General features: G+C 39.8%; 2 protein-coding genes across 5 annotated transcripts in view; both read right to left on the bottom strand.

The window, feature by feature from the left end:
* Nucleotides 1-445: 445 nt before the first annotated feature.
* Nucleotides 446-3,053, bottom strand: LOC111153361 (ribosomal protein lateral stalk subunit P1). Of its 2 annotated transcripts, XM_022512352.1 has the most exons (4): nt 2,831-3,053; nt 2,180-2,254; nt 1,013-1,130; nt 446-569 (listed from the first exon to the last, which is right to left on the bottom strand). In XM_022512352.1, the coding sequence occupies exons 1-4, from the start codon at nt 2,900-2,902 to the stop codon at nt 490-492; spliced, it is 345 nt and encodes a 114-aa protein (XP_022368060.1). In that variant the 5' UTR covers nt 2,903-3,053; the 3' UTR covers nt 446-489. The 2 variants fall into 2 exon arrangements, with proteins under 2 accessions (XP_022368060.1, XP_022368061.1); XM_022512353.1 differs by lacking the exon at nt 2,180-2,254 and having other exon boundaries at nt 2,831-3,048.
* An 18,081-nt stretch (nt 3,054-21,134) lies between these two features.
* Nucleotides 21,135-22,013, bottom strand: part of LOC111153249 (kinesin family member 23) — a 27,832-nt gene continuing 26,953 nt past the window's right edge. For all 3 annotated transcript variants that reach the window (XM_022512153.1, XM_022512155.1, XM_022512154.1), the window contains one exon: nt 21,135-21,705. In XM_022512153.1, the coding sequence (XP_022367861.1) occupies nt 21,690-21,705 (16 nt within the window). In that variant the 3' untranslated portion in view covers nt 21,135-21,689. The remainder of the gene's footprint in view (nt 21,706-22,013) is intronic.

Below are 22,013 nucleotides of genomic sequence, written 5' to 3'. Positions count from 1 at the left end.
AGGGAGAAGCAGGCTCCCTGTTGAGCAGGGAGCCTGATGTGGGACTCAATCCCAGGACCCTGGATTATGACCTGAGCCGAAGGCAGATGCTTAACCAACTGAGCCACCCAGGTGCCCCTTACTTGGGATTTTTAAGAGGCCTTGATTATACCAGAACCACCGACTCTTACTCCTGTCAAGGAGACAAACCCTGTGGTCATGAACTCACACAGGTGACTCTGACAAGGCATCTGCTCTGATCCCACCTCTCCATGCAGTTCCACACGCAACATTAGGTATTCTTGGCACAGCATCTGGCTGGTGCATTATTTCTCACCAGGAGTTGGTGGTGGCAGGGGGCAAAAACCCAGCTCTGGGGTCATACCAGAAGAGGCCGGCAGCCAGTGCTGCAGCGAGGAGATCGTCTGTGCACTGCATATCCCCAAACAATGGGCAAAACCAACAGTAACCAAGAGTTCAGCTTTTTATTGAGCAGCTTACACAAGTAGTTTAGTCAAAAAGACCAAAGCCCATGTCATCATCAGACTCCTCAGATTCTTCTTTCTTTGCTTCCACTTTCTTCTCCTCAGCTAAAAAACAGAAAGTCAACACCTGCTGAGTATTTTAAACTCCAAAGAGCTCCAGGCCCCTCAACTTACCTGGTCAAAAATGTCCTAGCCTTGGTTCCAACCATGCCCCTGGCTGTAGGGTTTCTATACATCATCTACTCTTAGCAAATTAAATATTATAGGCATCACTGCTCTTCATCTCCACTCCTCCCTCCAATTTTTTTTTTAAAGATTTTATTTATTTATTTGACAGACAAAGATCACAAGTAGGCAGAGATGCAGGCAGAGAGAGAGAGGAGGAAGAAGTCTCCCTACTGAGCAGAGAGCCCCATGCGGGGCTCGATCCCAGGACCCCGAGGTCATGACCTGAGCTGAAGGCAGAGGCTTTAACCTACTGAGCCACCCAGATGCCCCTCCTCCCTCCAATTAAAAAAAAACAAACAAACAAAAAAACAATTGCCTACCTGGGGCAGCAGTGGTGGAAGGAGCAGGACCTCCTGCTGGCGCAGCACCAGCTACTGGGGTGGGTCCACCAGCTCCTACATTGCAGATGAGGTTCCCAATGTTGACGTTGGCCAGGGCCTGCAACACACATGCATACGCCGATCACACTCATTCTGGCCTTTTGTTACAGCACTCCCCCCACACACACACCTCCAAAGGTACCCCCGCCTTGAAGAGACAACAACCAATTCCCAACACTGTATCGTTCTTCCTTCTCTGGAGTCTCCCAGTGACATTTGGCTGCTACTTAGATTCCCCAAGACTTAGACTAGTTTATGACCACATAGCTGTATTAAAAATTAGTCACACACAAAAAACTAATCAAGCTTTAAATCTTACAATTGTATTGCCATATTTAAGTAGCAAGACAGAATAACTAACTAAATTCCTTCCTTTTATAGGTGAGAAAACTGGCCCCAAAATGCTGGTGTAAGTTGTTGGCAAAAAAAACTCATGCCTCCTTAAACACTCAAACCAGGATTCTTTCCATGGTTCCAGATCTCCTCTTAACAGTGAATTCAATTTTTCAGACTGCTAAGTCCAGGGACTTTATTAAAGAAGAGGACCTTTACTAAAGGCACAGTGTTTTCAATCATTCAAAACTCTCCGGACACAACGTGAAGAGATGAAGCTAATAGCCTCTTGCCAGAGATTAAGTAACATAAAATAGGAAAGATAGCCAGTGCCAAGTTCCTTGGGTAGGAATCTTGTCTTCTTTAGTCTTTTTATATCCCCCAAAATAGTAAATGGCCAACAAAAGGTCACTACATCCAATTTCCATGAAACCAGACGATCATGCAGGAATAATGTGCTTGGAACAGCATGGGCGATATTATCCCCTGGGTGGCCGTTTTAAGGAGTCATTTGATGTGCACGTGTGTATACCATATATACATTTATGAATGTCATGGTTTCAGAACAGAAGCAAAGAGAAACCAGACTGAAATCAAGAAGTAAAAGACATAAACTTTAATTAGGCTCTAGATAAGGAACTATGAGGAAATATCACTTAAAGATCCAGTGGAATATGGCACTTTCCAGCCTTTTTAGTGTTACACAAATACCTGACTTAATCAGTAATGTCCCCAGATTTGCTTCTCCACATCACTTGGCTGCCCTCACCTTACCTTTGCAAACAAGCCGGGCCAGAAGGGCTCAACATTCACACCCGCTGCTTTAAGGAGGGCATTGATCTTATCCTCCTAAAAAACAGCAAACCAAAGTGTAGTTTTCGTAAACGTCTCCAAAACACTGCAAACGAAAGTCACTGAAAACGTGTGTCCAAAACCGTGTTTAACCGTTTCACAGATTCTACCTATATTTCATGTGCGCTTATTTAAAACTGACCCATTCTTACGCTCTTACCATCACCAGGAGCAAACGGAATGCACCCGGCTCCGGTGTGCCTGGCCCCTCGCAAGGCGGAGCATCGCTGCCATTTCGCAGGCGGGGACTTGCCCAAGCCAAGCCGCTATATTAAGTTGCGAGTCAGGGGCGGAGATAGAGCAAGCTAACCTGCTCTCCACATCCCGCAGCCTGGCCCAACAAGGCCTAGTAAGAGGAGCGCAGGAATTCAGGGCCACCAAACAGGGAGTGTCCCGGGTGCGGTTAGGATCCCCACACGCCGCGGAAGTTTCGCTGAAGCAAAACCCAAAGCCGCGGCGCGCAGCCGGGCTGTACTCCAGTCCCCCAGGAAGCTGGAGCACGTGGGCCCGCCGGCTGCTGGGCCCCTCTACCGGGCCGGGGATGTTGATGGCGCGGGTCTGGCCCGCACTCACCGTGACCGTCACCTCATCGTCGTGCAAGATGAGGGCCGAGTAGATGCAGGCGAGCTCCGAGACCGAGGCCATGGTGCTGGCGAGTGCTGAGCGGATGTTGCCGGCGCGGTGCTAGTCGCCGGGTGAAGTGAGGGCCTCACCCCAACATGGCCTTAGCTTGCTCGGAAGGACCGAGCATCTTAGCGGCAGCTGAGGAAAAGGACATTCCGCACTTGCGCAGCCTTTTTTTTTTTTTTTTTTTTTTTAAGATTTTTATTTATTTGACAGAGATCACAAGTAGGCAGAGAGGCAGGCAGAGAGAGGGGGCCGGGAAGCAGGCTCCCGGCTGAGCAGAGAGCGCGACGAGGGTCTCGATGCCGGGACCTCGAGACCACGGCCCGAGCAGAAAATGCTTTAACCCACCGAGCCAACCAGGTGCTGCCAATGCGCCTCTTATATGGATCACGGGCCAATCGGTGCCTGGGCCTGGCGGAAGAGGCGGGGCGAGAACAGCCCGCCCGGAGCACTGTTGGTGCCTGAGCATAAAGCGCGACTCGTTCGTTAGCGAGTTCAAAAAATTGGTGGTTCCTGAAACTGCAAATTCTTTGGGTTCGGCTAAAACTCAGGGCTCGTGAACAGTAAAAATACTTTTAGGAAAAAGATATCTAGGTAAATGGATTTCACCCCCATCTACCGTGTGACACTATTTGGACATGTAATGACGTCGCCAGCCTCCCGGAGCTGTGCCCACCTGGAGCGCAGGAGCTAAACGTCAGCTTGGAGGCTTCCGGTGCGTAGCGCGGCGTCTCCGGTGGATTAAGCGGTGGAGGAGGAAACGAGAAGCTTGCCGCGCGACGGTAGCAGTGCCATTGGAGCGCCCACTATGTCCCGGGCGCTGAGTCACACTCTACAAGGATTCGTTTAATCCTCACACAGCAGAAGGGGTAAGCACTGTTACTCTACGTATAAAAGATCTATTGGGAATGGAGGGGAACTTTCCAAATCCGTTTCAGTTTTTGTAACTAAGGCACTCCGTGTTTGGGTGGAAGTGTCTTGAAACTGCCCTTAAGATGTTCAAGACTTTGTGAAGCAACTGCTGTCTAGGGGCTGCATTGCCATTTTGTATCTTTTGAAGCTTAATAAAAATTGGTATTGGATTCATATTGAGAGTTGGGCTTTTTTTTTTTTTTTTTTTTGAGGTATAATTGACGTGACATTTTTGTTCCTGGTGTATAGCATAATGATTCGATATTTGTGTATATCACAAAACGTACATCAACCATTTTTTCTTTTCTTTTTTAAAAGACTCTACTTATTTATTTGACAGACAGAGATCACAAGTAGGCAGAGAGGCAGGCAGAGAGAGAGGAGGAAGCAGGCTCCCCGCCAAGCAGAGAGCCCGATGCTGCGCTTGATCCCAGGACGCTGGGATCATGACCTGAGCCAAACGCAGAGGCTTAACCCACTGAGCCACCCAGGCGCCCCACATCAACCATTTTTAAGGTCTACTCTCAGCAACTTTTAAATATGAAACACAGTATTATTAACTATAGTCACCATGTTGTACATTATATCCAGTGACTTATAACTGCAGGTTTGTAACTTTTGAGCCCCCTCACCCTCCCACCCCTCCCTCTGGCAGCCACCAGTCTGTTCTCCGCATCTATGATAAACAATCATTTTTGTTGTTTGGATTCCACATGTAAGTGAGGTCATACAGTATTTGTCTTTCTCTGACTTGTTTTGCTTAGTATAACGCCCTCAAGGTCCATCCATGTTGTCTCATATGGCAAAGTGTTATATTTTTTTTACACCTGAATAATATTCCTCTGTGTGTGTGTGTGTGTGTGTGTGTCACATTTTCTTCATTCAATCACTGATGGACACTTTGGTTGTTTCCGTGTCCTGGCCATTGTAAATAATGCTGCAGTGAACATGGGAATGAATATATCTTTTCAAATTAGTGTTTTCTTCTGATAAATACCTGCGGGTGGAATGGCTTGATCATATGGTAGTTCTATTTTTAATCTGGGGGGGAACCTCTGTACTGTTTTCCACAGCGTTTGCATCAATTTATATTCCTACCAGTAGTAGACAGATGTTTCTTTTCTTCACATCCTTGCCCCTACATGTTATTCTTGTCTTCTTGATGACAGCTATTCTAACAGGTGTGAAGCAGTATCTCCCTGTGGTCTTCATTTGATTTCCCTGATGGTTGGTAATGTTGAGCATCTTTTTCATGGGTCTGTTGGCCATCTGTATGTCTTTGGAAAAATGTCTATTCAGATCTTTTGCCCATTTTTAATGGAATTTTTGTTGATACTGAGTTGTAGGAGCTCTTTATTCATTTTGGATATGAACCCCTTTTCAGATATATGATTTACAAAAAATTTCTCCTATTCAGTAGGTTGCCTTTTCATTTTGTTGATGATTTCCTTTGCTGTGCAGAAGTTTTCAGTTTGATATAGTCCCACTTGTTTACTTTTGTTTTTGTTGCCTTTACTTTTGGAGTCAGATCAAAAAATCTTTGCCAAGACCACTGTCAAGGAGCTTACCACCTTTGTTTTCTTCTAGGAGTTTTATGATCCAGGTCTTACATTCAAGTCTTTATTCCATTTTGAATTAATTTTTGTGAATGTGTGTTGCTGTCCAGTTTTCCCAACACCATTCATTGAGGAGACTGTCCTTTCCTGATTATATATTCTTGATTCTTATGTCATAAATTAATTGACCATATATGAATCGGTTTATGTCTGTGTCATTGTTGTGTGTGTGTGTGTGTGTGTGTGTGTGTGTGTGTGTGTGTGTGTGTTTAAGATTTATTTCAGAGATAGAGGGAGACAAGCAGACTCCCCACTGAGCAGGGAGCCTGACACAGGGCTCAATCCCAGGACCCTAAAATCATGACCTGAGCTGAAGCCAAGAGTCAGATGCTTAACTGACCACCACCCAGGCACCCCTTAATATCCCAAACTTCTAAACAATTTTTTTTAAACTATCAAGCTTTCTAAAAATAAAACTTGTTTTGAGTTTTCATCCAACTCCAGAAGCAATTATAGTGGAATTTGGGTGGAAAAAGGTAAAGCTACTGAAAAATTTGAACATTTCCAAAGCCAAAATGAATCCGTCTAAAACATAGTCATCCCCTTTCCCTGCCCCCAGTGTACTTCAAAATAAAACAAAACAAAAAACTGATCTGGCAAATATGATACATCAACACAAAACAAAATATTGCCTGTCTTAAACTATACTAATAAGAAACCTTTTTAAATCAGTGTTTTGTCCCCCAAATTGTTTTCTAACTGTAGTAGCAAAACCTGAACCTTAGAGTATAAGAAAGGTAAATTATAAGTTCTTTTCATTTATAAATGTAAACACAAAAATCTAAAATGTGAATGTCAGTTACATCAGTAAAACTGGCAAAACTAAAAGATCAATAAAATGAATGCAGTACTGTATATCAAAATATGGTATACCATGACTAAGGATAGTTCAGTGTAACATCTATTAAAAGTAATCCATTAATAAAGAGGAAAACTAGATGAAATTCTTATAGATTCAGAAAAACGACTTGATAAAATTAAATAACTATTAACATAGACTCTTAGAAAATTGGAAGAAAAGATAACTTTCATATCCTGATAAGATATCTCCTAAAAATCTACAGCAAACACCATACATACTGGTGAAGCTTAAAACCTACTCTTTAAAATCAGGAACAAAGATATGTCCTTTCCCTGCTTTACTTCAGTTACTATTTTACAGTTTAGCCATCTCCATAAGACAAAAAGAAAAGGTATTAAATTGGAAAGTTGTGAACTCCACTATTCATAAATAATATGATTATCTGTTTACCCAGAAGTTCCAAGAGAATCCATAGGCAAACAAATCAACTTAGATTCAAGATTAATACACAAAAGCCAGCAGCATTTCTGTGTTCAGCAAAAGTCAGTTATAAAATGTAGTATTAAAAATTATACTTCATACAATAGCAACAAAAATCATATAGTTTCTAGGAGTAAGTCTAACAGTTTATGCATGATCATTATTTTTAAAATTATATAATTTTAAGGAACAACATCAGAGGCAATTTAAATAGAATGATATACCATATTCACAGATGAAAGGATCTTAAAATGGGTAATTCTCTTCAAATTATGTCATTTCAGTCAATATTCCATTAGGGTTTTTGATGAAATTTGACCAGTTGTCCTTAAAATTTTCATGGAAGGATCAAGGACGAGTAAAAATGAAGACAGTGCTTTATTTATTTATTTATTTATTTAAAGATTTTTATTATTTGTATTTATTTGTCGGAGAGAGAGAGACCACACAAGCAGGCAGAGTTAGAGGCAGAAGCAGAGAGAGAAGCAGGCTCCCTGCTGAGCATGAAGCCCCATGCAAGACTCGATCCCAAGACCCTGGGATCATGACCTGAGCCAAAGGCAGCAGCTTAACCAACTGAGCCACCTAGGCATCCCTATTTATTGATTTTTTAAGATTTTATTAATTTATTTGACAGAGAGCTAAGCAGGGGGAGTGGCAGACAGAGGGAGAGGGAGAGGCAGGCCGCTCCCAGCTGAGCATCAGGCTTGAACCCAGGTGGTCCATTTTCCTGGTCCCATTCTCTGGGATCGTGACCTGAGCAGAAGGCAAATGCTTAACCAGCTGAGCCATCCAGGCGCCCCGAAGGTGGTGTTTTAAAGTAATAATAGAGGTTCACCTTAAATGTCAGTTCCATGGAGGGCATACACTTTGGTTTGCCCCTGCATTAATTGTGCCTAAAACAGTGCCTGGCACATAGGGGGCACTCAAATAAATACATGCTGAATGAATTAAAGATGTGTCATTGACATGCAAGTAGATAAACAGACCAAGAAAACAGAGAACCTAGAAATCCACTGTCATACATACAGGAACTTAGTAAGTCAGATGTATGACTTTATAAATGGGGAAGTAGAGTGGTTGGTTAGGGGAAGAGTGCCTTTTCAAAAAAAACCCACAAAACTACTGGGACAATTGATTTTCTATCCGGAAATGTGGAAAGAATGGTTTTAACTCCATCCTCATCATATATAATGTGGAAAGGAAAACTAAAAATTTTAGAGGATTATTATTATTAAGAGTATGTGAAAAAATTTCTTAAGGCACAAAACAAAGGAAAAGATTCATAAGTTTGATTATATTAAAATTGAAAACTACAAGCAAAAAAACCCATAAACAACATCTGAAAAACTCTGACAGCCCGGAGCCTAAGAAAACACAATGACTAAATGTGATACGGTTTCCTAGATGGGATCCTGGGAAGGACAAAAGACATTAATTCAAAACTCAGGAATTCCAAATAAAACATGGACTCTAGTTAATAACAATATATTAATATTGGTTTATTAATTGTAACACATATTGATATGTTAATAATGGGGAAACTGGCTCTGAATATGAGGGACCTCTCTATCCTCACAGTTTTTTGGTAAAGCTAAAATAATTCTAAAAATTAAGTTTATTTTAAAAACACTATAACCAAAGCTAAAAAAAAAATGTCAGATTGGGAGAAGACATGAGGTCCAAAGTACCCAAAAGCTATGTAAAGTCCCACAAACCCATGAGAGAGACACAGCTGTCCTGTTTTGCAGAACATCAAAAATTATCAAGTAAGGGGCACCTGGCTGGCTTAGTCCATAGAAAATGTGACATTTGATCTTGGGGTCCTGAGTTTAAGCCCCATAGTGGACATAAAACTTATTTAAAAAAACAAAATTATCAACTAAAAGTAACTAGGGCTAAGAAATTTTTACTTAAACTGTAAAAATGAGACCCAGTCATTAGCAAAGTGGTTAAAAATTTGGATGTCAGGCTCAGACTTGGGCTTCAATGTCAGCTGTACCACTTGTGATTTTGGGGGGCCTTGAGCAAGTCATCAGTCCTCTTATCTGTTTCTTCACCTGTAAATTGTAGCTAACACCTGGACAGGTGTCAGACACCAAGCACCCAGTTAACCACAGCTGTTCCTCATGAATGTTCAGAACTCTCTAAGCAAAACGTCAGTCGCCCGTTCATTTCCCTTTGTTATGTATGGTTCATGGGCTCAGTGGATTCAACATCATACTTTTACTTTGGACGAATTCTCCTACCCTTCATTCCCCTGTCATAGTACAGTTGTCCTTTTAAGGTGTATTTTCAACAGACTAAGCAACGTGATATTTAAAACATTTAAGAAACGGAGAGATTAAATCTAGTAACATCTACTGACATAGGATTAAACTTCAGTGGTCTGGAGCATTTTAGAAACACAACTGTGACATTGCTTACTACTATACTATTAGTGACAAGTGGATTTTGTGGACAAGTGTCACACCTTCACTGTTAATATAACAGATTACCATTTAGTTAAAAAAAAAAATCAGCCACCAAAGAAACTCTCATTTAATCAGAGAAAAAGATGTGTCTACCCAGGTAAAAATGTCTGTTTCGCCATGTTTTCCGGTAGTACTTTTTCTAATTTATGTTTTTACCCAAACCATGTTTTTTGATTAAATGTCTAGAAGAGCATATTTAATACATACATATAACCATTGTTACACAAAAAAAGACATCATCAATTTAATGTCAAATAACTTTATTTTGGGGTGCCTGGGTGACTCAGTCGTTAAGCGTCTGCCTACAGCTCAGGGCATGATCCCAGGGTCCTGGGATCGACCCCCGAATCGGGCTCCCTGTGCATGGTGGGGGGGGGGTCCCTGCCCAGCGGGGAGCCTGCTTCTCCCTTTCCCACTCCCCCTGCTTGTGTTCCTCTCTTGCTCTTTCTTTGTCAAATAAATAAATAAAATCTTTTTAAAAAAATTACTTTCTATTTTCTACTGCTCTTTTTTTACAATTGCAAAGATTCTACTTTTCATTTCTTCCTATTGAAATGGGTTTGACATAATATTTTATAAACTTACAGTGTGCAACACCTTATAGTATAGGATTTGATGCATTTGTGTATCATAATATGATTATCACTGTAGCAGTTAATTAGCATCTCTCACATTACATAATTATCCTTTCTTTATAGTACTTACAATAATTAAGTTCTAGTTTCTTAGTAAGTTTGATGTTTGTAATACAGTATTATTGTCTGTAGTCCGTGTACTGTGCATTAGATCTCTAGGACTTACTTATTGTTTTAAGTTTGTACCATTAGGGGTGCCTGGGTGGCTCAGTGGGTTAAGCCTCTGCCTTCGGCTCAGGTCATGATCTCAGGGTTCTGGGATCGAGCCCCGCATCGGGCTCTCTGCTCAGTGGGGAGCCTGCTTCCCCCTCTCTCTCTGCCTGCCTGTGATCTCTCTCTCTGTCAAATAAATAAATAAGATCTTAAAAAAAAAGTTTGTACCCTTAAAAACATCTGCCTTGTCTCCCCACCCCCTGCCCATTGATAACCACCATTTTATTCTCTGTTTTTACAGTTTGGCTTTTTAAAATTCCACTTATGTAAATGATGTCATATAGTACTTGTCTTTGTCAGGCTTACCTCACTTAGTATTCTGTGTTCAGGGTCTCTCCACGTTGTGACAAATGGCAGGACATCCTCCTTTCTCACAGCTGAATAACACTCCTGTGTGTATGTGCACGCGCGCCACATTTTTTTATCCTTTCATCTACTGACGGTTGTTTCTGTATCTCAGCTGTTGTAAGTAGTGCTGAGTGAACATGGAAGTGCTGGTATCTTTTCAAGATAGTGTTTTGACTTTCTTCAAGTAAATACCCAGAAGTAGAATCACGTTGTAGTTCTAATTTTAATTTTTTGAGACACCTGTGTACACTGTTTTCCTCAATGGCTGTGCCAGTTTACATTCCCAGCAACAGTGCCCGAGGGTTTACTCTCTCCACATTCACTGCCAACACTTGTTACTCTTGTCTTCTTGATGATAGGGGTTCTAACACCTGTGGTTTCCTTTGCATTTCCCTGATGATGTGCAATGTTGAGCATCTTTTCACGTCCCTGGTGGCCTTCTGGATGTCCTCTTTGGAAAAATGTCTGTTTAGTTCTTCTCCCCATTTTTAAATCAGATTGCTTCTTTCTTACTGAGTTGTATGAATTCTTTTTATATTTTGAATATTAACCCCTTATCTAACATATGGTTTGCAAAAACTCTCCCATTTTGTAGGTTGCCTTTCAATTTTGTTACTTCTTTTGTACAAAAGCTTTTAAGTTTGATGTAATCCCTTCTGTTGATTTTTACCTTTGCTGTTTGATGTCATATCCCAAAATCATTGCCAAAACCAGTCCCAGGGAGCTTCTTCCCTGTGTTTTCTTCTAGGAGTCGTATAGTATGAGTCCTTGTGTTTAAGTGTGTAATCCATTTCACGTGAATGTTTGTGAGTGGTAAGATGTCCAGTTTCAGTGCTCTGCATGTGTTCATTCAGTTTTCTCAACATAATTTGTTGAAGTCTGTCTTTTTCCCCTTCGGTGCTGTTGGCCCCCTTGTCGAATATTAGTTTAATGTATAAGCGGAGGTTAATGTTGGGCTGTCTGTCCTGTTCTGTCAGTGTTTCTATTTCCTTGCCAGCACCATACTGTTTTTAATGCTACAGCTTCGTGGTATAATTTGAAGTCGGGATGTGCAGTACCTGTAGTTTTGTTCTTTTTCCTCAGGATTGCTTTAGCTCTTCGGAGTCCTTTGTGGTTCCATACAGACTTTACGGTTTTTCTGTTTCTGCAAAGAATGCCATTACTCTTTGATGGGCATTGTGTTGACTCCGTAGATTGCTTTGTGTAGTATATACATTTTAACAATATTAACTCTTTGAATCCATGAACACAGGTTGTCTTTCCCTTTGTGTGTTTTTCTATTTTTTTCAGCAGTCTTGTAAATTTTGCTGTACAAGCCTTTCACCGCCGGAGCGCCTGGGAGGCTCAGTCAGTTGGGCATCTGTCTTTGGCTCAGGTCATGATCTCAGGGTCCTAGGATCGAGCCCCGTGTCAGGCTCCCTGCTCAGCAGGGAGTCTGCTTGTCCATCTACCCAGCTCCCCGCCCTCCCACTTGTGCTCTCTCTCTCCAATAAATAGATAAAACCTTAAAAAAAAACAAAAACTTCCTACATTAAATTTATTCCTAACTATTTTGTTTTTTGATGCTACTATGACTGACAAAGCCTTCTTTTTTGTGTGGGTGTGACCATTATTATCTTTTTCTTAGACTTGACAATCCTTTCATTGAAACATAGTTGACATGCAATGTTTTGTTAGTTTCAAGTGTTTGTTAGTTTCAGTGTTTGTTAGTTTTAAGCAGATTGATTCCACAGTTCTGCACCTTACTCTGCTCATCAAGATAAGTGGAGTCACTGTCACTACACAACGTTATTATGACGTCACTGACTATATTCTCTACGCTGTACTCTCATCTCTGTGACTTACTTATGTCACAACTGGAAGTTTGTACCTCCAGTCCCCTTTATTGTGCCCATCCCTCCACCCATCTCCCTTCTGGCAACCGCTAGTTTGTTCTCTGTACTTGAGTCTGTTTTTTTAGATTCCACATGTAAGTGAAATCATATGGTATTTGTCTTTCTCTAACTTATTTCACTTAGCATTATACACTCTCAGTCCATCCGGGTTGTTGCAAATGGCAAGATCTAGTTCTTTTTTATAGCCAAGTAACATTTCCTCTGTGTGTGTGTGTGTATGTGTGTGTGTGTGCGCACGCGCTCCACATCTTTATTCATCCACTGATGGACACTTGGGTGGCTTCCGTATCTTGGCTATTGTAAACGATGCTGTAGTGAACATACAAGGGAATATGTCTTTTCAAATTAGTGTTCGTTTGGGGGGTGGTAATATCCAGTAGTGGAATTACTTGATCATATGGTAGTCCTATTTTTAATTTTTTGAGGGACCTCCATACTGTTTTCCACAGTGGCTGCACCAGTTTGCATTCCCACCAGGAGTGCATGAGGGTTCTCTTTTCCCCACATCCTCACCAAAACTTGTTATTTCTTGTCTTTTTGATACTAGGCATTCTGACAGGTGTAAGGTGATACATCATTGTGGTTTTGATTTGCATTTCTCTGATGATGAGTGATGTCAAGCATCTTTTCATGTGTCTGTTGGCGATCTGTATGTGTCCTTTGGAAAAATGTCTACTCAGGTCCTCTGCTTATCTTTAAATCAGATTATTTGTATTTTTTTGGTGTTGAGCTGCATGAGTTTTATACATACTTTGGATATGAACCCCTTATTGGATATATCATTTGTAAATATCTTCTCCCATTCACTGGGTTGCCTTTTTGTTTTGCTGATGCTTTCTTTTGCTGGGCAAGAGCTTTTTATTTTAGATTTTACTTATTTGTTTGACAGAAGGAGAGTGCACAAGCAGGGGGAGCAGCAGAGAGAGAGGGAGAAGCAGGCTCCCGACTGAGCAGGGAGCCCAACGTGGGGCTCAATCCCAGGACCCTGGGATCATGACCTGAGCCAAAGGCAGATGCTTAATAACTGAGCCACCCAGGCACTCCAAAAGCTTTTTATTTTAATGTGGTCCCAGTAGTTTACTTCTGTTTTTGTTTCCCTTGCCTGAGTAGACAGATCCATATATATGTTGCTAAGGACAAATTCCGTGAGATTAATGCTTATGTTTTCTTTTAGATTTTTATGGTTTCAGGTCTCTCATTTAGGTCTTTAATCCATTCTGAGTTTATTTGTATGTATGGTGTAAGGAAGTGGTCCAGTTTCATTTTTTTTTTGCATGTAGCTGTCCAGTTTTCCCAATACCCAATCAAAAAATTGTCTTGGAGGTGGGGCAAAAAAAAAAAAAAAAATTGTCTTTTCCTCATTGTATATTCTCACCTCCTTTGTCATAGATTGATTGACCACATAAGTGTGGATTTATTTCTGGGGATTGATTGACCACATAAGTGTGGATTTATTTCTGGGCTCCCTGTCGTGTTCCACTGTTCTATGTGTCTACTCTTGTGCCAGTACTTAATTACCATAGCTTTGTAGTAAGTCTTAAAATCTGAAATTGTGATACCTCTGGCTTTGTTCTTCTTTCTCAAGATTGCTTTGGCTGTTTGAGGTCTTTTGTGATTTCATAGAAATTTTAGGATTACTCATTTCAGTTCTGGGGAAAATGCTGTTGGTATTTTGATAGGGATTACATTGAATCTACAGTTTGCTTTGGGTAGTATGGACATTTTAACAATATTTATTCTTCTAATTTATGAGCATGGTATATCTTCTCGTTTGTGTCATCATCAATTTCTTTCCTCAGTGCTTTTATAGTTTTCAGAGGACAAGTTCTTCACCTCTTTGGTTAAGTTTATTCCTAGTAATTTGTTGTTTAAAGCCATTGTTCCCTTATGGATTTTCTGTCTGGATGATCTAGCTATTGATGTAAGTGGGGTGTAAAATCCCCTACTATTAGCGTACTACTGTTAATTTCTCCCCTTATATCTATTAATATTTGCTTTTATGTATTTAGGTTTTGCATGTTGGGTGCATAGATATTTACAACTGTCATACCCTTTTGTAGGATTGATCCCTTTATCATTTTGTAGTGTTCTTTTTGTTCTTTGCTACATTGTGTTAAAATCCATTTTGTCTAGGGGCACCTGGATTGTGCAGTCAGTTGAGTGTGAGACTCAGATTCGGCTCAGGTTGTGATCTCAGGTTCATGAATGAGCCCCGTTTTGGGCTCTACATGGAGTCTGCTTGAGGTTCCCTCTCCCTCTGCCCCTCCCCACACACATGTGCATGCACTCTCTCTCTCTCTCTCTCTCTCAAATAAGTAAATCTTGAAAAAAATAATAATAGTGAAATTTGTTTTGTCTTGTATGACTATGGCTTTTTTTTTCTTTTAGCTTCCATTTGCATAGTATATGCTTTTCCATCCCTTCACTTTCAGTCTGTACATGTCTTTTAGTCTGAAGTGAGCCTCTTGTAAGCAGCACATAAATGGGTCTTGTTTCTTTTTTTAACCCACTGAGTTACTCTGTGTATTTAGATTAGAGCATTTTGTCCATTTACATTTAAAATAATTGTTGATAGGTATGTACCTATTGCCATTTTGTTCATTATTTTCTGGTTGTTTTGTAGCTTTTCTCTGCTTTTTTCTACGTCTTTTCCTCTTTTCCCTTGTGGTCTGATGGTTTTGTTTGTTGTTATGCTTGGAATCTTTTCTCTTTTTATTTTTGTGCATCTGTTACAGGTTTTTTGTTTTTTTAAGATTTTATTTATTTATTTGAGAGAGAGAGAGCACAAGTAAGAAAGCACAAGCAGGGGGAGCAACAGAGGGAGGGAGAAGTAGACCGCCTTACTGAGCAGGGAGCCAGACCTGGGACTCCATCGCAGGACCCCCCTGGGACTATGACCTGAGCTGAAAGCAGCTGTTTAACTGACTGAGCCACACAGGGCACCCCTCTGTTACAGGTTTTTGATTTGTGATTACCATTGGGTTCATGTACAACATCTTATGTATATGGTAGTCTATATTAAGGTGATGGTCTGTTAAGTTTGAACACATTCTAAAACCTCTAAATTTTTACTCTCCTCTCCATGTTTTATGTATATGATGTCATATTTTACATTCTTTTGTATATGCTTTGCTTAGTTTTGTGGAGATAATTGTGTTTTAACTTCCATATTGGCTTTATAAGTGATTAACATACTACCTTTATTGTATTTTTTTTCTTTTAAAGATTTTACTTATTTATTTGACAAAGAGAGACACAGCAAGAGAGGGAACACAAGCAGGGCGAGTGGGAAAGGGAGAAGCAGGCTTCCCTCTGAGCAGGGAGCCCGATGTAGGGCTCGATCCAAGGACTCTGGGATCATGACCTGAGCCAGAGGCAGAGGTTTAACGACTGAGCCACCCAGGTGCCCCATAGGTTTCTTTTTATCTGTGAAGTTTTTACCTTTCATTATTTTCTTCTAGTTATGGCCTTTTTTTTTTTTTTTTCCAATTAAAGAAAACCCTTTATAATTTCTTACAAGGCCAGTTTAACTTTTGTTTGTTTGGGAAACTTTATCTCTCCTTCATTTCTGAGTGATAACCTTGCTGGCTAAATTATTCTTGGTGTAAGTATTTCCCTTTTAGACCTTTGAATATATCATGCCATGTTCTTCTGGCTTGTGTAGTTTCTATTGAAAAATCAGCTGATAGCTTTATGAAGTTTTCCCTTGTATCTTGTTTTGTTTTGTTTTGCTGCTTTTAAAATTGTGTCTTTATCATTACTTTTTGCCATTTTAATTCTTATGTGTTTTGGTCTGGACCTCCATGGGTTCACCTTGTTAGGCGCTGTCTTGGCTTCCTGGACTCGGATGTTTGTTTCCTTCTCCAGAGTGGGGAAATTCTCAGCTCTTATTTCTTCAAATGATTTTCTGCCCTCTCTCTCTCCCCTTCCGGCACTCTATAATGTGAAATGTTGTCATACTTGATGATGCCTTTTCTCGGGTCCATTGAGCATCTTTATGACCATTAATTTAAATTTTTTATCAAGCATATTATCTGTTTCATTTAGCTCTTTTACTGTGATTTTGTCTTGTTCTTTGATTTGGGACATATTCCTTTGTCTCCTCATTTTGTCTGTTTTTATGTATTAGGTAGATCACTGTATCTCCTGGTCTTGAAAATAGTGGCCTTGTGTAGAAGAGGTCCTGTGGTGCCCTATAGTGCGTTTCTCCTCATGGTCACCAGAACCAGGTGCTCCAGAGGTGTCCCCTTTGTGGGCTGTGTGTACCCTCTTGTGGCTGAGTCATGATTGCCTTCAGCCCCACTGGATGCACTTCCCTGCCTTGCCTGCTGTGGCATCCTGGGAGTTGAGAGGCCTCTGCAGCAGCAGTGGCTTTCATTAGTGGACGGGGCTGTGGAAGGTCTGTTCTCTCAGTCTTCAGGTCATTTTTGGAGTTAGTCATATAGATGTAGCTGTTGTCTCAGTGTGTCCACGGGACAAGGTAAGCTCAGAATTCTCCTTCTTTGCCATCTTCCAAAAATCCCTTCAGAAAATTTTGTTTCTTTTTCAGGTGTTTCACACCTAGTGTATAGAAATGCAACTGATGTCAGTGTGTTGGTTTTGTATCCTGCAGCTTTACTGAAATCATTGGCTAGCTCCAACAGTTTCTTGGTTGAGCCTTGGGATTTTCAATGTACAGAATCCTATCATCTGAAAATAGTGACAGTTTTACTTCATCCTTCTCAATTTGGATGGATTTTAGTTCTTTGTCTTGCCTAGTCCATCAGGCAAGGACTTCCAGTACTATGTTGAATCAGAGTGCTGAGAGTAGAAATGCTAGTCTTATTCCTGATCTTGGAGGGAAAGCTTTCATTTTTTTTTTCCCTCCACTGAGTATGATGTTACTTGTGGGTTTGTTGTATTTGGCCTTTTTATGTTCCAGTTATATCCCATTTATAAGGGTTTTTACCATGAAAGTATGTTGTATTTTGTCAGTTGCTTTTTTATGTCTATTAAATTGATCATGTGATTTTTTTTGATCATGTGATTTTTATCTTTCATTGTATTAATGTGATATATTACGTTTATTGATTCGCTTATGTTGAACCATCCTTGCTTCCCAGAGATAAATCCCACTTGGTCATGGTGTTTAATTCTTTTTATGTGTTCTTGAATTCAGTTTGCTAATATTTTGTTGAGGATTTCTGCATTTATATTAATCAGGGATACTGATCTAGTTTTCTTGTGGTTCCTCATCTCTCTTTGGTATTTGGCCTTATCGAATGAGTTTGGAACTATCCCTACCTCAATTTTTTGCAAGAGTTTGAGAAGACTGCTGTTAATTCTTCTTTGAAGGTTTGGTAGAATTTGCCTGTGAAGCCATCTGGTCCTGGGGTTTTCTGTGTTGGGAGGGTTTTGATTACTGATTCAATCCCTTTATTCATTATTTATCCTTTCAGATATTCCATTTCTTCCTGACTTAGCTTGGTGAATTGTGTGTTTCTAGAAATTTATTCATTTCTTCCAGGTTGTCTAATTTGTTGACATACAATTGTTCATAGTATTCTCTTATGGTCCTATGTATTTCTCTAGTATCAATTGTACTGTGTCCTTTGTCATTTATTTGAGTCTTTCTTTTTTCCTTAGTCTGGCTAAAGATTTTGTTTACCATTTCAAAGGACCAGCCTTTAGTTTTATTGATCCTTTGCATTTTTCTGGTCCCTATTTCATTTATTTCTACTCTGATCTTTATTAATTTCCTTCCTTTTGCTAATTTTGGGCTTGTTTTCCCTATTCTTTGATGGAAAGGTAATTTGTGATTTTTCTAATTCCTTAACATGTGTTTATTGCTATAAACTTTCCTCTCAGAACTGCTTTTACTGCATCCTGCAAGATTTAATATGCTGTGTTTCCATTTGCATTTGTTTCAAGATAAATTTTTTATTTCCCTTTTCTTCTTTGACACATTTGTTTTTCAAAATTATGGTGTGTAGTTTCCACATGTTCGTAAATTTTCCAGTGTCCCTCTTAATGATTCCACTTTCATACCTTTATGGTCAGAAAAGATAGTTGATGTGGTTTCAGTCTTCATAAGTTTGCTGCAATTTGTTTTATGCCTTATCAGTCATCTGTCCTGGAAAATATTTCGTGTGCACTGAAGAAGAATGTGTATTCTGCCTCTGTTACATAGAATGCTCTAATGGGTCTGTTAAGTTCTTTGGTTCTATAGTTCAATTTAGTTTGTTGACTTTCTGCCTGGATGATTTATTGCTGACAGTGGGGTACTGAAGTCCCCACTATTACTGTATTGTTGTCTGTTTCTCCCTTTAGATCTGTATTTGCTTAATAAATTTTAGTGATCCAATGTTGGATGCATATATGTTTATTATTGTTATATCTTCCTGATGTATTGACTGTTTTATCATTATTTAATGACCTTCTTTGACTCTTTGTTTTTAGGCTTGACCTCTATTTTGTCTGATGTTAAGTAAAGCTATGCCTGCTTTCATTTGGTTTCCACTTGCCTGGAACATTCTCTTAATTCCTTCACCTTGAGCCTGTGCGTATCTTAAAAAGTTGAGATGAGTTTCTTATAGGCTGCATATGGTTGGGTCTTGTTTTTATCCATAAAGCTACTCTGTGCCTTTTGATTAATGAATTCAGTCCATTTATATTGAGTGATTATTGATTTGTATTTTTTTGTATTGAATTTGTATTTTGTATTTATATTTTGGACATAATAGTACTGCCTCTTATATTTAGCCTTCTGGTTGTTTCTTTTTCCCTATGTTTCTGTCTGCCTTTATAACATGGTGGTTTTCCATGATTTGCTCATTCTCCCCTTTTTTATGTTTTGTGACTTTTTTCTAGACTTTTGCTTTGTGATTGCCATGTGACTTACATAAAACATCTAAAGAGTCCTTTTTATCCTGATAGCACTTTCTCTTCACCCTTTTACTCCTCCCCTTTTATATTTCTGATGTCAGAGTTTACCTTTTTTTGCAGTGAATTCATTGAGGAATTACAGTGGTGATAGGTTTTTTGTTGCTCTTTTTCTTAAGTTTTTATAATTAAGTGGTTAACACATCATTTTAAAATAATTTTTTAAATGTTTTTCACCTTTGTCTGTAATAGGTTATTTCATGTGCTTTTATGTCACTAATTAGCATCTTTCCATTTCAGCTTGGAGAACTCCTTTCAGTACTTCTTGCAAGGCAGGTCTAGTAGTGAGCTCCCTCGGTTTTAGTAGGGAAAGCCTTTATTTCTCCTTCATACCTGGAGCATATCTTTTTCAGATAAAGTATTCTGGGTTACCAGTTTTTATTTTTCAGCACCTTGAATGGGCCATTCCACTTCCTCCTGGTGTAATAGAATTTGAGAAACCCATCAATAAGCTAATGGAGATTCCTTTGTAGGTTACATTCTTTGTTCCCTGGGTACCTTTTTTAATTTTTTTAAAAAAGATTTTATTTATTTATTTGAGAGAGAGAGAGAGATCACAAGTAGGCAGAGAGACAGGCAGAGAGAGGAGGAAGCAGGTTCCCCGCAGAGCAGAAAGCCCGATGCAGGACTCAATCCCAGGACCCTGAGATCATGACCCGAGCCGAAGGCAGAGACTTAACCCACTGAGCCACCCAGGTGCCCTCTGGGTAACTTTTTTAAAAACAGATTCATTATAATGTGTCTCGAAGATCATTTTTTTGCATTGAGATAATAGTGTTCTGTTCTGTTAGCTTAGACTTCTCCAGTTCCTTCCCCAGGCAGGTTGGGAAGTTCTGTTCTATTTCTCTAAATATACTCTTTTCCCCTTCTCCTTCTGGTAGACTATTCTGTTTTTCTCATCATACATGATAGCTCTTGCAGGGTTTCTTCTTTTTTTTTTTTTTTTTTTTTTTAATCTTAGTTCTTCTCTCCTGGATCATTTCTAAATTTCCTATCCTCTAAGTCATTAATTCCTTCTTCAATCTGATCTGCCCTATTTCCTAAGCTCTCTAATGCATTTCTTCATCTCATTCACTGAATTTGTCAGTTCCAGAATTTGGTTATTTTTAAAAATTTCAAACTCCTTGGTAAAAAAAAAAAAAAAAAAAAAAAAAAAAAAAAACTCCTGTTCAATCATTTTATTCCTAAATTGAATCACATGTGTTTTCTTATAAGCTCATCAGATTCTTTATAATCGCTATTTTGAATTATCAGTTAAATCACAGTAGTTTACACCTTCGGTTCAGCTGGGGAATGTTTGGTGATTCCATATCACTGTAGATTTTATAGTGCTCTATTAGATGTAGCTCTGCCCTCGCACTGAAAAAGCACACTGTTCTCAGTTGTCTACTTTGGTATAGTTCAACAGAGTGGCCATTGCAGACCTTTCTTTTGTTTCCCAGAAGGTGGTACAATAGCTCAGGTTTTGGCTTCTCCCCACTTGAGCTGGTTCTGGAGCAGCACTCAGGGCTGCCTATTAAAAAAGCCAATCCAGAAGCTGGCAACAGAGGTAGGGGGTGAGGGGAGGTGTAGGCTTAGCACCATGCTTTGGAGTTGCCTACAGGCTGGTAGGCGGAAGAACCTGGAAGAGGGTACTCCCAGAGGTCCTTGTGCGGACCTCCTACTGAAATCCTAAAGCAGACAGCAGGGAATGTTCCTTCAGTGCCCTCTGATAATTTTGTCTGTGTATCCCCCTTTCCTCCCCCACTCCCCCAGTCAAGGAGGTCCCTCCTCAGAGCTGCGCTGCTGAGGAGAAATGGGTCCCTGGGCAGGAGAAGTACCCAGTTTTGAAACTGTTCCTTTAAAACAGGTAGCCCCAATATGAGAGAACAAGTGAGCTCAATGCAAAGCATGACGCTAGGTGCTAGGAGTATGTGTTAAATGACTGTCACACAGCTTTGTATTTCTTAGTGTTTATTTCAGTTCTTCTTGCATATCTAAAGGTCAAAAAGTAGAAATATACATACAAAATTCAGAACAAGTTCCTAAAATGGCTTTAGTATTGGCCCATTACTGAGCACCCTTATTTTGAAAGTTTGAATTGTCAAATATGTCTAAAGTGCATTCTTGCAAGCTATTCTGTAGCAGCATTTGTTTTGCTTATAAAACCTTAAGATGTATTCAGACAAGAGCAGGAAAAGTCACAAAAAAAGTGTGATTTACATACATTTTTTCCTTAATCACCCAGGACAAAACACTTGTGTGAATTAGTTATTAAGTATACAAGAAATATACAAAACAATAGCATTATAAAAAAGTTCATATGGCAGGGCATAGAATAGAAACAGTGTGCTGAAGCCTAGGTATCTTTGGGACCATAGGGGGAATCTCTGATCTGCACCAGTGTATGATGTATCTGAGGTCTGTGATACTCAACAAAGCTGCGAGGTGACTTCGAAGACTCCTGGCATGGCTTTGGAGAAATCACCAACACAAATGAAAATGCTCTTTTGTTACTGAGACTGTCAGGTCATGGTTTCTTGCGCCTAAAATATGAAAACCAACATTCAGTATTGACTTTTGCAATCAGTGACACATTCATAGCAATTGGATCTCCTAGATAAGGCTTTACCAGAACTCAGGTTTTATCGTGGGAAAGTTCAATCCTGAGAAAGCAAGTAACGGTTATAAAATATGTGTATCCACTATTAAATTTAAAAAGCAGGATCCCTACCTGCCTCCTACTGCAGAAACTTTGCAACTTGCCTAAGGAATATATGTGTTAAAAATGGACACAAAGACTTGTATAGGTAAACATTTGACGGGGCGTTTTTTTTTTTTTTTTTTTTTTTTT

This window comes from Enhydra lutris, unplaced genomic scaffold (genome assembly GCF_002288905.1).
Source record: "Enhydra lutris kenyoni isolate GAN:26980312 unplaced genomic scaffold, ASM228890v2 scaffoldscaffold31, whole genome shotgun sequence".
NCBI classification, from domain to species: Eukaryota; Metazoa; Chordata; class Mammalia; order Carnivora; family Mustelidae; genus Enhydra; species Enhydra lutris.
This window is presented reverse-complemented; position numbering and strand designations above follow the sequence as displayed.